General features: G+C 40.0%; 1 protein-coding gene across 1 annotated transcript; it reads right to left on the bottom strand.

Annotated features, from left to right (window-relative positions):
• Positions 1–3,404: 3,404 nt before the first annotated feature.
• On the bottom strand, positions 3,405–5,366 carry WDCP (WD repeat and coiled coil containing). The gene has a single exon (XM_018088782.2). The coding sequence runs from the start codon at positions 5,364–5,366 to the stop codon at positions 3,405–3,407; it is 1,962 nt and encodes a 653-aa protein (XP_017944271.1).
• Between the last annotated feature and the right edge of the window lie 13,274 nt (positions 5,367–18,640).

Here is an 18,640-nt window from a genome sequence, read left to right as displayed (position 1 = left end):
TAGTTTCTTACTCCAGGGAGCAGTCATATCACCTTCCTCTTCCATCATTTTCATGACTTACTTTCTATTGCTCAAGAGTCAAAACTGCCCTTTGGATTTTAAGAAAGGTTCATGGTCTTATTACAACTTATAATTGCAGCCTGGTCCTTGCTCATTTTACTATGGCCCCTCTTACAGCCCCCTTCTTTACATCATGTGTTTCTATCAAAAGAATTTTACTGCCATAGGTTTGGATCCTCTCTATTCATCTTTCATCTCTGTGTAAAAACAAATTGTTCATTTTATAGCTGACCTTGGCAATAAAATTTCCCATAGTAAATTGTATGAAGGTACTATAAAAGTAAAAATTGACTTGTGTGCAATTATTGTGAGTGCTAAGAAAAGAAAGTCATTGTGACTGATTGCTGAAAAATATTTATTTCCTGTTTAATTATGCAATATATGCTCTCAGTGATATACACTTTTGACATAGTACTGCTTGTGAGCAAAATGTAGAGTTTTAAGATATTAAGATGAATCTTATTCCTCCTGGAGAGGTTTACCTAAATGCCTTTAATTTCAAATCCAGATTGGCTTTATTTCCGCTGTAATTAGCTTTTGAATGAGACTAGTTTAAATATTCTGCAGTTGTTTCTTTTCCAGAAGAAAAGGATGATAAAAGTATCTGTTTGCAAAATGAAACAGAAACAAATCTGTGACAGATCCTCTGGGTTTTTTTGTGTTTTTTTTTTTTTTTAATTTTTAAATAATATCCTCTTATTGCATTTGTCTGTCTGGCCTCCCACACTACCCTGAATCACAAGTCTGTATGTGATGAAAGAGCAATAATATTTGCTTTTCAGGGTTGAATGATCAAGTTACCTCCGGTGGCTGAATGCTATTACACAAGTGATAGTGCAGTGACATTTCCAAAGTGTGAGTGATCGTGGTTTTCTTCTATGGCTATGGGCTACAAGGAATATAAATTCTGGTAGCACTGCATGGACGTGACTTCAGAGGAGTCATAGCCAGGATTGCACTAACAGGATAAACAAAGGTTTTGAAGACTATTTGGTGAGCAGACATTATGAATAATTAAGTAAAAATGTTTTGGTTTATAGTGGTCCAAGCAGAACTGAAAACACACATAAATATGTCGATAATGCTTCTGCACAACAGTGTTCATAATTGCTCATTAATTATTGCTACATTTTTATCTATTGTGTTTTAAACTTTCCTTTTATGTTTTAAATGCATAAATAGAGTTACGCAGTAGTGATCATTATATTTTATAGAACAATAGGTTTCTCAATCAGGATTGAGCCTCTGCTGTGCTGGGGGTTATTACAGACACTTAAGAAGACATGCACTTGGCACAAAGAGCTGAAAGATAATGGCCATATTATTGACTGGACTGCGGTGTTCCTAAAGCTTTAAATGTTTTCCACTGGCTGATATTTATATCATAAGGCAATAAAGCCATTTCCTGACTTTTTGCACTGTGAACACAGAGTCTGGCTGGAACCCACAGCTCAGCTGGTCTCTGAGCTCACAAAGCGCTAATCAACTCCTGAAGGAGGAGCAAGGTTCACATGTCTGAACCTAAACTAATCAAAACAACTATTTTCTCTGAAAATTATTAGCTGCCTATGAAGCAAATATTTCCCCGTCTGTCTGGAGACCTTTTTGCCAAGTCTATTTTTCATTATTTTTTGGCATCATGCTGTGATCCTGTTAGATTTCAGAACAGGGGCTGAACTATAAAAGGCATTAGTTGAGACTTCCCCAGGAAAGCTGTGTGTGGAAAGGCATTTAAGTGGCACATTTTCTGAGTCATTATAATGTGGTGCTAGCAGTTCTTGCTGCTGGCTCAATGTGAAACTAACCTGTTCAGATAAATAAGTCTTCCTTTCTAAGTGTAGTTTGTCTAGCAGTATTTTAGAAGCACTTAATATTTTTTTCTTTGCTTCCAAAGGAAAAAACAGGTTAATTAATTCTTACTGCTTGTGCAAGCAAACGTGCACAGTGACTTCAGATCTTAGATTAATGCTATGTATCACAAATAAAACTTCTCTTTGGAAAGGTTAATCCAGTTGAATCCTAGAGATAAGGCTGCTTGCTAAATAAATAAGTTGATTTATGTTAAGAAATCAGAATTAATTTGAACATGCTGAAGAACAGAAGGACTTGCTTCTTGGCCAATAAAATCCTAAATTATTTAAAATAGATATGTTGCTTTTTCACCAGAATTTGTATAATGTATTCAAATTAAGTTATTGACTAATTCAGATCGAAGGCTTTGCTTTTATCCAGAGGAGACGACATACTAGAATCTGCTTAAATGCCAAGTAAATGATTGTTAAAAACTAAGGAACATGACTGAATTGAGTCACCATTCCCTTAATGAGTGTTTAAGGAGGGATACTCAGATGTCTGTATGGAATTCTTTAAAGTAAAAGGAAGTGAAATTTGTTTGAGAAGTACATACTTCAGCATCATCACAGTGTAATGTATTGTTTTGACACAATGCTGCTTATGTTGCAGTAGATAAGAATGCATTTATAAGTGGCATCTACATCCTGAAAGGGACCTCAGTTTTAGCAGCAATACCACTATCATCAACATGTTCAAAAATTTGATCAGTATAATGTTAGTGTTACTGCAGATAATACTAAGAATAGCCAGAATTAATTACCCAACCTACATTCCTTAGCTGAAATTCTTATTGAAGCCAGTAGGAAATTTGCCAAAACAAGGATAGATAGGAGCATGATGGTTTTCTATTCTTCTATTTATTTAATGAAATTATAATTACATATTGATGAATTGGGTTTTTTGTTTGTTTGGTTGTGTTTTTTTTTCCAGAAAATTTTAAGTGGTAATATGTTTTACAAATTGAATACATCCAGCTCTGTGAAGATTAGTGGTGAGAAATCAAAGTAGGAATAAGCCAAATTCATGTCATGCCCATTTGAATTTTCCATAAATTGCAATTCAATGCTTCGTTTCAGTCTTCCTGTGAGTCTGGCTATCTTCAGACTTTGGACTTGAACTTGGCTTTGAATTTATTATGTTTCTGGTGGGCTACTACCACCCTACTCATTGGCTCAGCTCTGCGCTAAACTAACATAAACCTTCTGTACATTAACAACTCTGGCTCTGTTCTCTCTCTTTGACAGATGCACACAAAATCAGCCAGTGTTCAAGACAGTTGTGCATAGATGAAGAACAAACAGACAAAACTCCCATGTGAAGTATCCTATAAGCGACCCACAACATCCTGAGTTATTGTTTCAATGACAAATTATAATTCCACTTTGGAATAAGCTTGATGCCAAACCTAGGTTGCATTTCTCATGCGTTGATAAGAATTGAAGTGCATCCTCTTGATTTAAACCTAAAGAAATGCAAGATTGTTTAAAAGTTTAGTGTCCTATAGTAATATTTTTAAGCTGGTAAATTGTTACCTGGTAAGTGATATGAACGATGGGTGGTTCCTGTGAGCACGGATAGGCCAAAGAGATCCTCCTCCCGTTTCTGGCAAAGTCTGTTATTTCAGACAGACTCACTTGTAACTCATTGAAGCTGCCACAAAGTCTCTCTAAATTTCTAGATATGTGACTCACTCCTCTTTCACTTGGCAAATTGTTGTTTTTAGGAGAACTTGGTGTTTCTCTGATCTCATTGAACTGCACTTTAGGGGATGTTGGTCTGCTGGAAATCCTGGTAGGTGATCCAAACCCACGAAGAGACACTGAGCGATTCGTAGGTTCAGCATCCAAAGTTTCCAAGGCCACCGAGGAGTCACCTGGGAGCCTTTTTTCGTCCAGGTCACTCACACTTGATGAAGAGCTCTGCTCATAACTAGAGCTCTTTACTTCTTCGATGAGTCTTCTCCTACCACTTGGTGACTGAATAACTGTGCTTCTTGGTATTAACAGTTCCCTGCTTTGAGGTTGGTCTTCTGTAGCAAGACTTTCAAAGAACTTTCTTTTTCCAGGTATATTAACAGAGGATTCAAAGTTATAAAACATATTCTGCTTAGTCTCCGGCAACGCTGAAGAATTTTCTTCCAGCATCAATTCTTTGATCATGAGACGTATTACATACCTGTCTGAACTTGTAGATGGAATGAGATTAGGATCAGGGAACTTCTGCTTACCAATCAGAATCAGTAAGAGTTTATCTGTTAAAAAGCATAAGCCTTTTGGTCTTTCATTTTTTTCCAGCTGGATTTGCTGAATATGAGGCATGCAGGAAGAGGTTACTGAATACACCAGAACAATGTTAGAAGTATTAGAGGCTACTGCCACAATCTGAGCTCTAAGGTCAAAAGCCATTATATCAGGAACCAGAATACCTGGGATGGTGACTTTTCTGGTGGTGGTTACTTTCCTCTCAAAAGTCACCAAGATCAAGTGAGAAGAATCTTGACCATTTGTTGCTGCAGAGTCTTTGCGTTTCAGGGTAACGAGAGGACTGGGATCAGACCGACGGTGGTTTGCAAGGATATGGGTTAAATCCACTGGACCTGACGAAGAAGAAGCAACTGAATCAACACCTGATCTATCTGAATCTATGGACTTTCTTCTCGTGTCCAGTGAGTATTCCTCATCACCGAGCACCAGAGCAGAGTGTGAGATTAAAGAACCAGCTTCTGTACCAGACGGCACATCAAATGCAATGCCTGCATTGAAACCACAGATATTATCTAAAGGGAGCTCAGTAGCTACAGCAATTTGGAAATCCAGTGTAGCTTCTATAGCACAGATATAACCTCCCACATCAAAGACTGGGCAAAAGGAGCAGATATTTAGAGTTTTCTGAGCATTATCCCATATGTAGGAGTGCAAGGCACTGCCTATAGCAACTACTAAGCGATTACCATCCTTCGTCCAGCAAGCACAGTGGATGAGCCCACTGCTCTTGATATCTGCCTTAACCCGTGCGTTGTCAGTACGAACAGCATGCAAGACTGAAGCATCCCGTTTTGTGAGCACAGCCAAGACCTCCTTCTTTGGATGCCAGACGCAGCCCTGAGAGAGCAGTGGGAATGGCTCACCAACTTCACAAGTCTGAGAAATCAAGGGTTTTTTCCTGTCTGCAGTGCTGTAGCGCAGCTGCCAAATGCTTACATGCTTTTTGTGCTGAACGGCGAGCAGAGCTGGGGTGTCTGTAGAGCAACATGGGCCCCAGTAAAGCCCATGAACGTGTTCAAATTGGCCAAGAACACTTGAGTCTCCAAATTTCAGCTCTCCATTTTGGTAGTATAAAGCGGTCAGTATCACTTGTTTCCCATCTGTCCAAGCGATTCCATGCATGGGATGGATGGCCTGATATAAAGCATTGAGACCAGTTCTCAGCAGCTTTGCCTTTCCCAGCTCCATCTTTTCAAGATTTCTCTCTAATGGTAGTTGTTCCAAAGTACAGAATCCACAGAATTCAATTGTAGTTCACGATGAGGAAAATTTTTTCGCATGTCTCCTTCTCTTCCTTCCCAGAATGAAGCTGGTTTTTTCTGCTCATAATCCAAGTGCCTATATTATGAACTCCTTCCCTGTAGGCCTGCAGCTGCTCTTCTAAGTATAAATCCATGTCAAAGCTGCTTTGGCTGTGTCTTTTCCTGGGAGGAGTTACATCTTCATGTGATGGCTAACAAGGTTTAACCAATTACTGTGCATTTTCGTAGAAGACTATTTTTAACTCTTCACTGCTGAGAATATATTTAAAAATAACACCCTAATACCTCGACCTTCAGTGAATGAAGGTCTTAAGTGAAGAGAGAGATCATATGCTGTTAAGCCTAAGTATTGAGCTACAGCCTGAAATAATGACCTGACACTTTTTTCAGCCAGCCTTTGAAGGATGAAAGAAGATTTAAACATAACTGAGAACTGTACAAGGCAGATTGCAATCTCTGATGGGCAGCACCTTTCAGAGATACAAGATTCTACGTGGCTACAAAAGGAAAGGAGTGAAGGGAAATCATGCTCTGTTCTATTATCAGTTACAAGAGAATGAAGGAAGGTGAGATTTAAAAAAAGAAAAAAAAAAGCAAAGTAGTCTAGAAGCAAAGACAGCTGATTAGTGATTAGAGTCTGTTTTACTGGAACAGATTTCCTAGCTACAAATATATATTGATCTCTTCCTTGGTCTTCCCAGCCACCTGTATCTGAGGGCTGTTCCCTCATCACATAAACAAAATGAGAAGGGGAAGCCAAAATTTTCCTTTTTCTTTTAACTCCACAGTGTCTACAATATGTACCATAACATGGTGCAAGACCCTTGAGTTGACAAAGACCCAGAGGAACCAACTGATAAACTCCTGTAACACAGCAGGGCCCTGTGAGGATATGCCAGTTTGGGTCAGCTGTGCTATTTCAGGCTCAGAGCTGGTTCAGAGGGACTGCCTTTGGTGTCTCCACCCTTCCCTCCTCAGTGCATCCTTCTCTGGGGGTACCTTGGACAAAGCTTGCGGATCGCTGAGCATAAATGGTCAGGGTGGGATTAGTTACTTAAATATAAGCAACCATTGCTATTTTCAGTGCCCTGAGATAACTGAGGCAACCACACTGGGCTGGCAGATGTGGCATAGGACTTACAGAGTAGTAGTGCCATTCTGGAATGGCAGTTGGCAACAAAGAGATGATCCCTACATAGTCCCTAGACTGTCTAAGATGGCATTAAAAGCTTATATGAAGGTGACTGAATCTCATCCTCAGCACCTTTTTGTAATTCTTGTTTTGCCAGTGTGTCTCCTTTCAGCTTTCATGTAATTTGTGTCTCTTGCTTTTTACATTAAAAAGTTAATAAATTAAACCTCAGGAGAGGTTTACAAATTATCAATGTAAAAACTATAGTTGAACATGTAAGACGTAACTATATACATTCTGCATCTTTGGCTGATTTATACATTATATATTTTTATAGTACCACTTGGGGGAAACAAAAGTCTCATTGAAGGCAGTTGGACCTCTACTGTAAGAATATTTTTAATATCCTTTTTCCAGGTATATTTACTGAGGACGCTTAGTACCACTAAAGAATTCCCAAGTGTATGTAAAGTAATCATCTCACATGCTCATTCACAGCTACTTGCTTTTTGTGGATTATTTCACGAAGATTACATTAAAAATAAAGCCCTTTTTATATTTGTCAAGGACAAACCAGCAAGGATGACTGGAATAGGTAAAAATTGAAAAGCTAAATATGCAGGTAAGAAGATTAGAAGATCCCTTTTTATGCAAGACTTCTAAATTTTTGGTCTTTGTCTGTGCTTCTGGTGAAACCATGTTTTTTAGTGATTTTACCTTACCCATTGCTGGCATAGATGCCCCACTGCCATACCTATTTTAGTGGGAGCTCTGACTACTCTGTACTTCCTCCAAGTGGTAGCAGGATTATTTTGTCCTTTATTAGCAGTAACTTCTTACCCATAGTCGTTATAATTAATAGATTACATTAAAATACAATCCCAGCAGCTCCACAAATTGGCAGAGTCTGTATAAGATATTTTTGGTTTGCTTTAAAATAATGATGCTTCTCTGCTTTGCTGTCTTCTGCATGTATTTTGCTGAAACTGATAAAGCTATTCTTTAGCACAGCATCTCATCTATATTCTGCACCATTGTGCTTTAAATATCCTAACAAAACTGTGTTGCAGCTGGATTCTAGCAACCTAAAGTGTGGTTTGGATGCAGAAACTCCTTCTGCATCAGTGTGACTGAAATGCTCAGATGTTTCGCTAGGGATGATGTGTGTTCTGAAGCTGTGCAGACATCTTGAGAGCATGGGCTGACTATTCATGTGGAAGATCCAACTTTATTTGCGGTTGTTTTTTTTTTTCATTTCATGATCTCTTAAAGCATCTGCTCTTCAGCAGTGTCTCTGACATTATCAGAGGCTGAATCTATGAGATTTACCAGTAACAGAATCATCCTCAGTTCTGGAATTCAGGTCATCTCACAAACACCAAAATCTTGCAAAATATTTGCAGCAGAGCCACAGTGAACTTTTTATATCTCTCTGAAGGCATTAGGAAATAGGACTTCATTTGATGTACTTATGTTTATTTATAGTTAATTCTCTAAGATTTTTAGATATAAAAATGGCAACATCCACAAAGTTCCACTGGCATGGTAGTGAGCATTAGTTTGTTGTGGCCTTTTAAAAAATTTCTAATGCTCAGTGTTCCTTGAAATCTGCAGGGTTTGGACACAATGTGAGCTCTATTTTGTAGCAATTGAGCTGGAACCTTGGAATCCATTTGGAATAACATTTGAGGATCTCAAGGAAAATTCCCTCCCATGGTTCATTCTGTGGGTGTTTTTCTGTGGGAGGCAATAATGTGGGCAAGGAACTTCTGAGAGAACAGAATCATCTGGTACCCCCATAAACACCATGTATGACAAAACTCACTTGAGATAAGATTATCTTTCAGATTGTATCTTTAAAAAACTGTAAATAATGGAAAACTTGTAAAATATACAAATGGTGAAAAACCATAAGTTATGCCATGACTGTAGAAATTAAACAAATTATACTGGAGATCAAAGCAGGCACAAGGTGAATATAAGAGAAAATTCTTTTTTTTTTTTTTGGCACAGCCTCATCTTTAAAAGCAGGATAAAAATAGAGAGGAAAAAACAAGTTCCCCTCATTCAGTTATTGTATTCTTCAGGGGAAAAAATAAAAAAAATATTTCTGCATTACCCTGGCATGCACAGATCTCTATAGCACACACTCAAAATATAGGCTGGTAATTGAAACTCTCCTGCCAATACCATAGACTTCTACCAAGACCCCAGAAAGCAACACAAAGAGTAACCTGTTAGAAATCTGAGACTCTCATGTGTGACCACAGTCTTTACACCGACAGTGACCTAGATTCTGACCTATTATCATCTCTCTGTCTCTGATAAACTTTGGCACAACTCAGATCAGAATGTCACCTGTGGTTTAAATAAGGTGTTGCAGTGGGCAGCACCTTGGCTGGCTCTGCCCTGCAATGTGATTCCAACCAGGTGCTTTGGAGGAGATGGTTGTTAGAAGTAGAGTATAAAGTCCAAAACTGAACAATGAGCTACACACAGCTGTCAGTTGGTAGCCATGAGTTCTCATGGTTCATAATGAGTGCTGGAAAATTAATCCAGCCTTCACCATTGTGGAGGGTGAGCTGCCCCTTTTGTATAATACTGATTTTATATTGCTGTTTTCCCACATTGCTCTGCTTATTATTCAGGGAAACAGTGAATACTTTTTGTGTTCAATATGGATCAGAGATAATGAGTTTGAGGTTCTTAAATATATTTACCTGTCTATTTGTTGTCCAATGGGAGATTGGTATCTAAATATCTCTGTGGATCTGAGTTCAGAGCCTTGCTGGAGAAGCTGAGTTTCAGACTTAATTTTCTCCTTTACTCATGGTAAAATAACTCTGCCAGGCTAAATCTTGCTTCAAGTTGATTAAATTGATGTTAATATTCCCGGTGACTTCAGAGGAAGACAGATCCAGCTAAATATGTAAAAAAGTAAGAGTAATAATTTTTCTAATACTAATTGAACTCAACTTTATGAAATGTCTAATGCTTTGTGGTATTTTTACTTCAAAAGTATTTCTATTTAAAGCTACTCAGCATGATTTCACCAATTTAAGTTGATGTGTCATTTACTTCAACACTTTCAAGACACTTGAGTATTTATTTACGTAATAAATACATATTAAATGTCTTTATTTTTCCACATGGACATTTCTTTGCCTTGAGATCTGATTTCAAAAAATAGTTATCTGTCATCAGCTAACTGGAACTGAATGTGAAAGTGATGCGCAGTTATTAAAGACACAAAATCTGTAATCTGTCAGAGCAGATCCACTGATCACAATATGTAAATCAGTGCTCTTCTGACAGGGGTGTCTCTGTGTGCTGTTACTTCTCTCAGAATAGGATTTTACCCACTAGCTACACATTTCTGTACGTATGTCACGTAAAGTGGGAAAGCTCTAAATGGAATATTGTGTTTTTTACGTAAACATATTTAAGAAACTGTTAAGAAGTGTGGTTAATTAAAAAAAATGTATGCAAATTATTATGTGAAGACCAGCCCCTTGTCTTTTCTATGGTGGCTATATCCAAACTAAGGAGACTTCAGGCAGGAAAGCCACTTCTTTATAAGACTATTTTCTTCATACTTGCAGAGCCTTGATCTTACCCTTCTGGAGGGACTGCCTGGGCCAAGGGTAACAGGCTGGTTTGATCTGTCATCTGTAAATATCATCTACTGTGGGGACACATATGATGGAGGAGACACTGCTAGAGCAAGACAGAAGTTTTGCATCTTCCTATAGAAGTTCACAAATTCTGTGAGCTCACTTCCACACTCAGGGATATGCTGCTAGACATCAGCTCTCCAAATACCACACGTGTATGACTGACTGCAGTGAGCCCCGTGATGTGGGACCTTGGATTCTCTGAAATCCCCCTGGGTCTCAGGGAAGGCACCAGAGGTCCTCCATCACATCATTCCAACCTGAATTATCCATCACTGTTGCAGAAATGTTGTCAACAGTTCTACTGATGCTTGCGGCTCTTGGAATTCCCCCTGCTCTGTAACAGAAAGGCAATTCTAACATAGCAGTTCAACATGTTTGGGGGAATAGAGTTGGCAGAGCATTTGTTAATCACCCATTCTTCCCTTTTTTGGTTTAGAGTGAGACTCCTGTGGTTCACTGGAGGGAGGAGAAGAGAACCAAATCTTTCCAGAATGCCACTTCATCCTTGCTCCCAGCAAGAGCTTAGTTTTTCTGGCTTTCACAACACTAAAGCAAAACAGGTGAGAAATTAGGAAGGAAAGCATGTAAGGGATGATTATGCAAAGATTGTCACAGAGAATGATACTCATTTCTCATAATTGTAGGTGTGGGATTCATCCCACAAATTAACATTTCTGTGTTGAGGCATATACATATGGCTGCCTACATGAAGATAGGCCACTGGGCAACAGAGCTGAGCCTCAGCTCTCTAACATACCTCTAGCCATGCACACTATAGTTGTCTAAGTCAGAACCTGCTTACTGAGTCACTTAAAAGTCAGTGGTGAAGAATAGATACTTTTAGGGCATGATTCATTCCATCCTGAAGTACCCAAAATAGATGAATAGCTCTTGCTTTATGAGCCTAGCTGAAGTACTCAGATAGGATACAAGTATGGACAGATGAATGCCAAGGAATGGTTGTGCAGTCAGTACATGCATGTCTGTTATAACCAGCCCATTTATCAAGGATCAGCCCACCAATAGCCCTTTCTAGAGCTATGTGATTCCCACCCATATCCTTCCCACTGCTGAATGACCTGTCTCAAACCACTGTTTTTTGACCTAATGCTCCCATATGTATATGCCAGTCTTTTGTGCATGCTTTATAAAGCAATCGGGTTTTTGATAGAAACTCCAGTACTTACGTTGTAAAAATTGTAGTGGGCAGAAGAACATGGAATGCTCTTTAAGAAATATTCCTGTCTTGGCAAAGGGAGGGAATGAATGATCTAATGGGTCTTTCCATCTATAAGTCAACATTCAGCTTCCAAATTACGACAGTCTTTTTCTTTCATAGGCATTAAATGTATTTGTTTTTGAAGACATCTCTTATTAGTACCTTCTTTTTTACATGATGATGTAAATTTGCACTTTTAAAGTGATATTTTTATGACCTCCACCAAGCACATCAGATAAATTAGGAACTTCTTGCATGGCTAAATGTTCTTTGCCACAGTGTATGTGCTCAGTTAGATCACTCTCAATTGAAAGCCCGTTGAGACTTGAAGAGGAACAAAGGATAGTAATATTTTTAGCAGATATATATTTATCCCAGCTTGATAAATTGCAAGGGTCATCAAACTCTGTCAGCTCTGGGAAAATAATTTATTATTGTAAAGGAGCTCATGACAGCATCAGCCGGACATGACCCTGTATTCAAACAGGGTTGACAGTGTAGACACAGTCAAACTCTCAGCAATACCTGTTTTGGAAAATGCACTAGAAAGCAAATTTTATAAATTATATAAAAATTGGTTGCTTCTGAATCATGTGGGTTCTAGTATCGATTCAAGCAGTTAAATTGTGGTTGAGAATATTGATTGAGAAACATTGTGGGGTCTCTGTCTTATTTCGCTTGAGGTACGGGTTGTGTTTGATGATAACGCTTCCAATGGCCACGGTAGTTGAATAGTTTGCTGTTGCTGTCACTGGTAGAGCTGTTCCACTTGGGACAATTTCAGAAGTGTCTGAAGAAAGCTGATTCCCAGCTGTATTTGGAAAATCTTGTAATAAAACACCTTTGACTTGGTCTTCCCTAGAAGTGTTCTCACTAGCTAGACTTAGTAGGATCCCCCTACAAAAATATTGGTGAATGTGTTCAAACACAAACCTGCTAATTAAAATGAAACAGTGGTAACATTGTGCTTCTATCCACCTGCTTGTTTAAATAGTTCATCTGTAACTGTCCATATAAGCTAAAAATGAGCTGTAGTGGATGACATTTTTAATCCATAGCCTCTAAGCTAGTTGAAGTGTTAGGTAGAATTGTACTGAAGGTTCTGTGGGGTCTACATTTTTAATGAGAGGCTGCAGTGTTTCTGTTTTGGCCTTCTTTTTTATCTTAGATAAGGCCTTAATTTAAAGGAAAATAAAAATACTTTTTCCTGCTTCTCTTGTAGAAAGGATTTGAAATTTTTCTACTTGAAGGTCAGTTTAAGCCTAAATACCTGTTCTTTGGGATTCAGCCACCTTGATTCCATAGGTGCAAAACCTGGAATGGCTGACACAGCCTTGCCTTTCTCTAAGAGAGGTAAAGACCAAATGCTGGGTCAACCCTGATGAGGAGCTGAATACCAGAAAGATTAGTGTCTGTGTTTCTCCTACAGATGAATGTAAAAAGCCTGAGATTTTTAGTGGCTGTTGCTGATCTCTTGACACTTACCTGGAATTAAAGCTGTCCCCAGAGTATCGTGCAAAAACCCCCCCCAACTTTTTACAATCTTTCTGTGTTGTCCCACTTGTAGCTGTGCTGGTATGTCCTGCCTCTCTCTCTGCTGATCTTTTAGTTAGAACTTCAGATCAGCAGGTTCTAGAAACTCATTAAACAGTGCTATAATTGCACATGCAGAACGAAGGAAAACAAATAGAGCCTTAATTTTCTGAGTCCATTAGCCAGCTCCCTTGATTCATTTATCTGGAGGATTGAGAATGCCAGTTAATTTCATTTCCACAGTTACATTTTCCAAAATCATCGAAAGACTAATCAGGAGCTTGTAGCTAATATTTGTGGTTTGTTTGGTTTTCTCCTGTTGTTTGAACTGCTTCCAATATGTCTTGCAGTGACATTTCTTCACGCAGCAGAATAAATACCAAAACTATAGAGAAAAGAGTTTTACTGAAGAAAGCAGAAAATGTGTTGCCCTGTAAATACAAAGTTTCTCAAAGTCACTGACTTCTTTCTGTAACTTCCATGTCAAGGAAATGACAGAGCTGGAATAATTAGTTTACTGTTTATATGTGTGATTCCCGTAATGTTCCATTCAGTTTGAAAGAGAGACTTACTTATATTTTTTAATCCATTTTTTGCTATGAAGGATTGGATGGAAGAGAAAGTCTAATCCTCTTGGACTGTCCATTTAAGATATTGTTATCGTTGGAAATTTTATTTGTGAGACAACACTACATGAGTTTAGCCTCTGGGTCCCAAGGTGTTATATTTATTTATAATAAAGGATGACCTTTCCCTCTGAAAAGCTGGAATCTAAACAGACAAGGCAGAGTGATCATTCTTGTTATATAAATTAGATACTGAGAGCGATTCAGAACATATCTTCAGTTCAGCAAGCTGCCTTCAAAACAGTCAGCAGTGAAGCAATATCACTGCAGCAATCTGCATGTGTGCTAATTAGTCTGGATGGATGCTGCAATTCCATATTTATATTGCATCTGAAATGCTAGCTAGTTTTGTATTAGGCACTTTGGAGCATTATGCATTGCAAACAGACCCAAAGTGATTTAGGGTCATGCAGTCAATTTCAGAACTGTGGTTAACCGCGCCACCACTTCTTCATTTCCTTCTCTTGTTCATCTTGCAGGAAAAATATTACAGACTCATAAATCAGTTCAGGGGAAGGGATCTTTGGAGGCCATATGGTCCAACTGCTTCTTTGGAACAGGGCTGATATCAAAGTTTGATCAGGTTCCTTAAGGCTTTTTTTGATCACTCATGCTTTGAAGACTTTTTTTTTCAACTTATATTTAGCCAGAATCTCCCTTGCTGTAACTTGTGTCCATTGCTTTTTGGTCCTTTTGTTGGGCATCTCTGAGAAGAGTATGGTACCACCCTCTCCACCAACTGTTAGGTAGTTGTAGACAGCAGCTGAGATCCTTCTTCTCTTTGCCTTCTGCAGGCTGAACAAACCCAGCTCCCTCCCCCTCTCCACATTCTCCTGCCACTAACCGCACTGGAATGTTTGGGATTTTTCCAGTATGTCAGTACCTTTCCTTGGACTGGGGAGACAAGCCTGTGAGACCATGAGTCTGTCTAAACCCATGTGTTTCTGGAAGTGATAAATTGTATTAATGTCTTCTGGAAGCAAGCTCCATTACTAATGTCCTGGTCTTGTGGAATTTTTGCCTCCATTCTGGAACATTAAGCAACCAGTTTCTCAACTCTGGTAGCTGGTGGTGTATATCCTGATGAGCTGGAGCTCTTTCCTATGCACACCTGAGGTGACCTCACCTAGTCCTCTAAAAGGCTTTGGAGATCTGGTCCAAGACTTTCATAATGACTCACATAAAGGTGCTATGAGAGAGAATATGTGAATATCTGAGTTGGGAAGAAGCCGGTGAGAGAGGAGTGTTGGCTTTCAAGGCAGTTTTAATGCTACTGAAAAATCCCAGCTGCAGTTTTGCACTCACAGCTACAGCTGCAAGAGGGAAGTGTGGATACAGATGTGGATAAGGATTTCCAAGAGGACGATAAGGATTCAGAATAATTGCTTCTGGAGGATGATTTACTGTGTTTCAGGGCTTTTGGAAAAGTACCAGTTGGTAGGAGGTGACTGTGCTGCAGGCCTGTGGTAACCAGCAGTAGTGAGAAGTGAGACAGCCCTCCTATAACTGGTACATTGAGATTTTTGGGTTTGATCTGCTCATCAAATGGCTGACACTGTGGGTGTGCTGTCAGAATTGCCTTAGGCACATGCTTTCAGAGAAATTCCTGATTCTGGCCTGACTCTTTTGTCAAGGCTGGTGATGCACAGGAACATTCGCAGTGACACGACCTGCTGAGCTCTGCAGGTTGGGGTTTATTTTGATCAGTTTTTTTCCACTGTGGTGCTGGTTTTGCATGACCTGTACACTTTGGGATTAAAATCACTCGGTTGTGCATGTTGGTTCAGTGAGTGGAAAGGTCAGTATTGGTAACACATTTTTAATTTGTTTTCACTGTTCATAGAACACTTGTTGGGTTTCAAAGTAATGCTCAGTCTTTCTCCCTGGATGCTGGTGAGGGAAATGTGTCCTCTCGGGCGGTTTTTTGTGGCTTCCATGAATTTGCACATTTCCAGAATTTTGCTTTCCGTTTATGGAAAGTGCTTTGCCTTCCAGAGGTGTTCTTCATGTGCATATGGAATCTATTACACATGATTTGTAGATCCTTTGTAGATTTTAAAAACAATGAGGAATAGGATTTCACAATATAGGAACTATGAACTAAATTAAAACACTCTAAAAATTTGAAAACTGTTTGCCTTCCTAAAAGTGGAAATGCATAAATAGTTTGCAAACAGTGCAGGCTGTAGGGGGGTTAACTGAAGAAAATGAGATGTTCAGCTGCTAAACTTTGTGGGTATGGGTTTTTGAAAAAACTTCATAATGACTGCGGTCAACTTGTCCTCTTTGTGACCACTGAAGAATCTCAGATGTTGGAGTCATGTGGTTCCATCAAAACATTTGAGGAGGAGGGTCGAGAGAACCCCCTGCTTTTCCAGACTGCTCTTCCTGTTGCCAGGATAGAAAAACATGCTGTGGGAAGGTCTTGTGGCAAGGGGCTATTCAGGAAAGTGAGCTCTCCAGAGTCTTGGAAGCTGAAACTAGTGGACTTTATCCTTAATACAGACATGCTGAATCGCAAAGGGGGTGAGGTGGATGTCATGCAATGGCTTTCAAAGAACGTTCTTAAAACACTAATGTGGTCTGCTTTGATAATCTGTTTTTAGCCATTTCCTTGGTCATGAACTTTCCCTCTTAGTCCCTTTGTCCCTTCTGTTTCCCCTCCAATTCTCTACCAGTCCTAAACCACTTTTTCTTATACTTCAGAAGCTTTCCTGAAGATATGGGCATTCCTTGTTACAGTCCACTCTTCCAAGTTCTTCATGTGCTGTGGAGGTGTTAACATACTCTTGGGTGCCTTAATGCCTACAGTGAAAGTACCATAAGATGAAAAATAGAAACATGACTTGTTGTTCAATATCTGTGCTGTCAAAAATTTAAAAAAATATTTAACCAACAACTTTGAGGTATCCTCTATGGAGATCCTTTTTTTGTGTTTTGGAGCTTGGTCTCACCTGTCTTTGCATGTGCTTGGGAATATGAGCGTAGGGGATCTAATTAGCTCATGCCCAAGAGAAGCTCTGTTTGCATTTAGAGACCCAGCATGGGGCAACAGGCCAGGGGATAGGATGCTTATAGATACAGCATATTAGACCTAGGTCAGTGCTTGGTCCCTTCTAATCCCATCCTGTGGCTTGTGAATTTTGCTGTTGGTGGGGTTTGCTTTTTTATTAGGGTCATTAATCTGCCTGAGGATGCTGGAGTCTGTGTTTAAGGCCTGTTGCTTGAGATGACACTCGGAGCAGATATTCTGTGATCCCACCTGAACTATATCTGTTATGTGACTGAGTCCAATCTCCCCCTTCCACATGACACCACTCGGGAATGTCTGTTATTCTCCCATCATGGAGAGATGTGTGGCCCTGATCAAAGAAAAGACATTCTTATAAAAACTTAAGGGAGCCCAGCAAAGTATAAATTGCTTTTATCCATCAGACTTATGCCTTCCGAGGTTCTGATTGTCTGAGTGGACACAGACATCCACCTGGAGCCTGGATGAAAGCAGCTGTTCCTTGTAAAGTCAAGGGCCCTAATAGGACACCATGTACCTAGAATTTCCCTTCATATGTGCTCAGCATTTCCTATGCCATCCTTGTTGCTCTGTAATGACTCAGAGGCACATCTGGAACTAGTAATGTTCATGCATTCTTAATACCTCTGTGCCACTTATCTCCTACCTGGCATTTGCCTTTTTCTCAAATGTGTTTTTAGTATCTTCCTACTCATTGGAAAACAAACAACACTCTGAGATTGGCACTGAAAATAATCCCTCTTCAGAATTTGCACTTTACAGACCAGTTCTGATGAACTGCAGTAGGTGCCTGCTTATTGTATACGTGCTACATACAGAGGTAGAATTCACTGGGGTGGGAGGCAGGCAAAAGGAATCCCTGTCCAGTCCTCATTACTGCTTCTGGACTTGTGTGAGCCCATGATTTTCCTCACTTGCCCACTTTTGGGGAGTTTCTGCTAACCAGCCCCCGAAATTTTGGAGCGTCTGACCCACAATAAAAGATACATACAATAGAGCATGTAGTTGAACAGACTGATCACAGTAGTGTGAAAAGCTGCATGGAGATGGTCAGTGTAGCTCAGAGTGTAGATCACAATTACAAACCAACACTGTAATTCCCCAGTTCATTCATCCTGACAGCTGCCCATATAGAAGAAAATCTTTTTGCCGGAATGGAACCCAGTTTGCAACAGATAAAAATCGTGGAAAAGCAATGCCAAAGAACTGTAGATTAGAATTAGATGGATACAGACAGCTCTTTCAGTTGGACAACTGATGATGTTACAGTTCCATTTTTATTTTTAACCCAGAACACACAGAACTGTAAATAGAACTATTCCTTCAGAGGCAGTGAAAACTCTTGATATTCAAGTACACAATAAGTTTATGAGGAAATAGTATTTTTCATCTATTTCAAGTGCACTCATCAGAAGTAGGTGCAGCAAAATTGAATATGTAATCTGGCATCACAGGAACACCTGAGCAATCAATACATGGATTTTCCTATTTAAAACATGGATGCGAACAAGAAGCTATAAATTGTTTTGCATTGAAACTCAAGGTCGCTGCCAGCCCGTTAGAGACCTGCCACTGCTGCTGCTGTGTGGGGTCACCACCGGTGGGTACCACTGCCCTGGTGCTGCTGCTCACCAGCAGAATCGGGGTGACATTCACTTCAGCGTGATGTGCGAGTACGGATGCTTTCCTTCATGGCTTTTTGTAACTAGAAACGCCGACCCTCCGCTCGCACCCAGACACGTCCTGGTGTCCAGATGGTTTGGGAGCGCGGTGCCCTGTTCCCCTGTCTGCCCCCTTGCCTGCGCTGTGCAGCGGTACCGCACCGCTACCCCCTGAGCCTTCTTGCCGCTCGGACCCCGCACAGGCACGGTCAGATGGAGGGGGGGAACGACGCCGAAACCCCCAGGGGAGCCCCCACTAAAGCGAGCCCTGGCCGGGGGATGGCAGCGGCATCCCGCCGCACAGCCGCGGGGTGCGGGGCG

This window comes from Manacus vitellinus, unplaced genomic scaffold (assembly GCF_001715985.3).
Source record: "Manacus vitellinus isolate BGI_N305 unplaced genomic scaffold, ASM171598v3 scaffold_11_pilon, whole genome shotgun sequence".
NCBI classification, from domain to species: Eukaryota; Metazoa; Chordata; class Aves; order Passeriformes; family Pipridae; genus Manacus; species Manacus vitellinus.
This window is presented reverse-complemented; position numbering and strand designations above follow the sequence as displayed.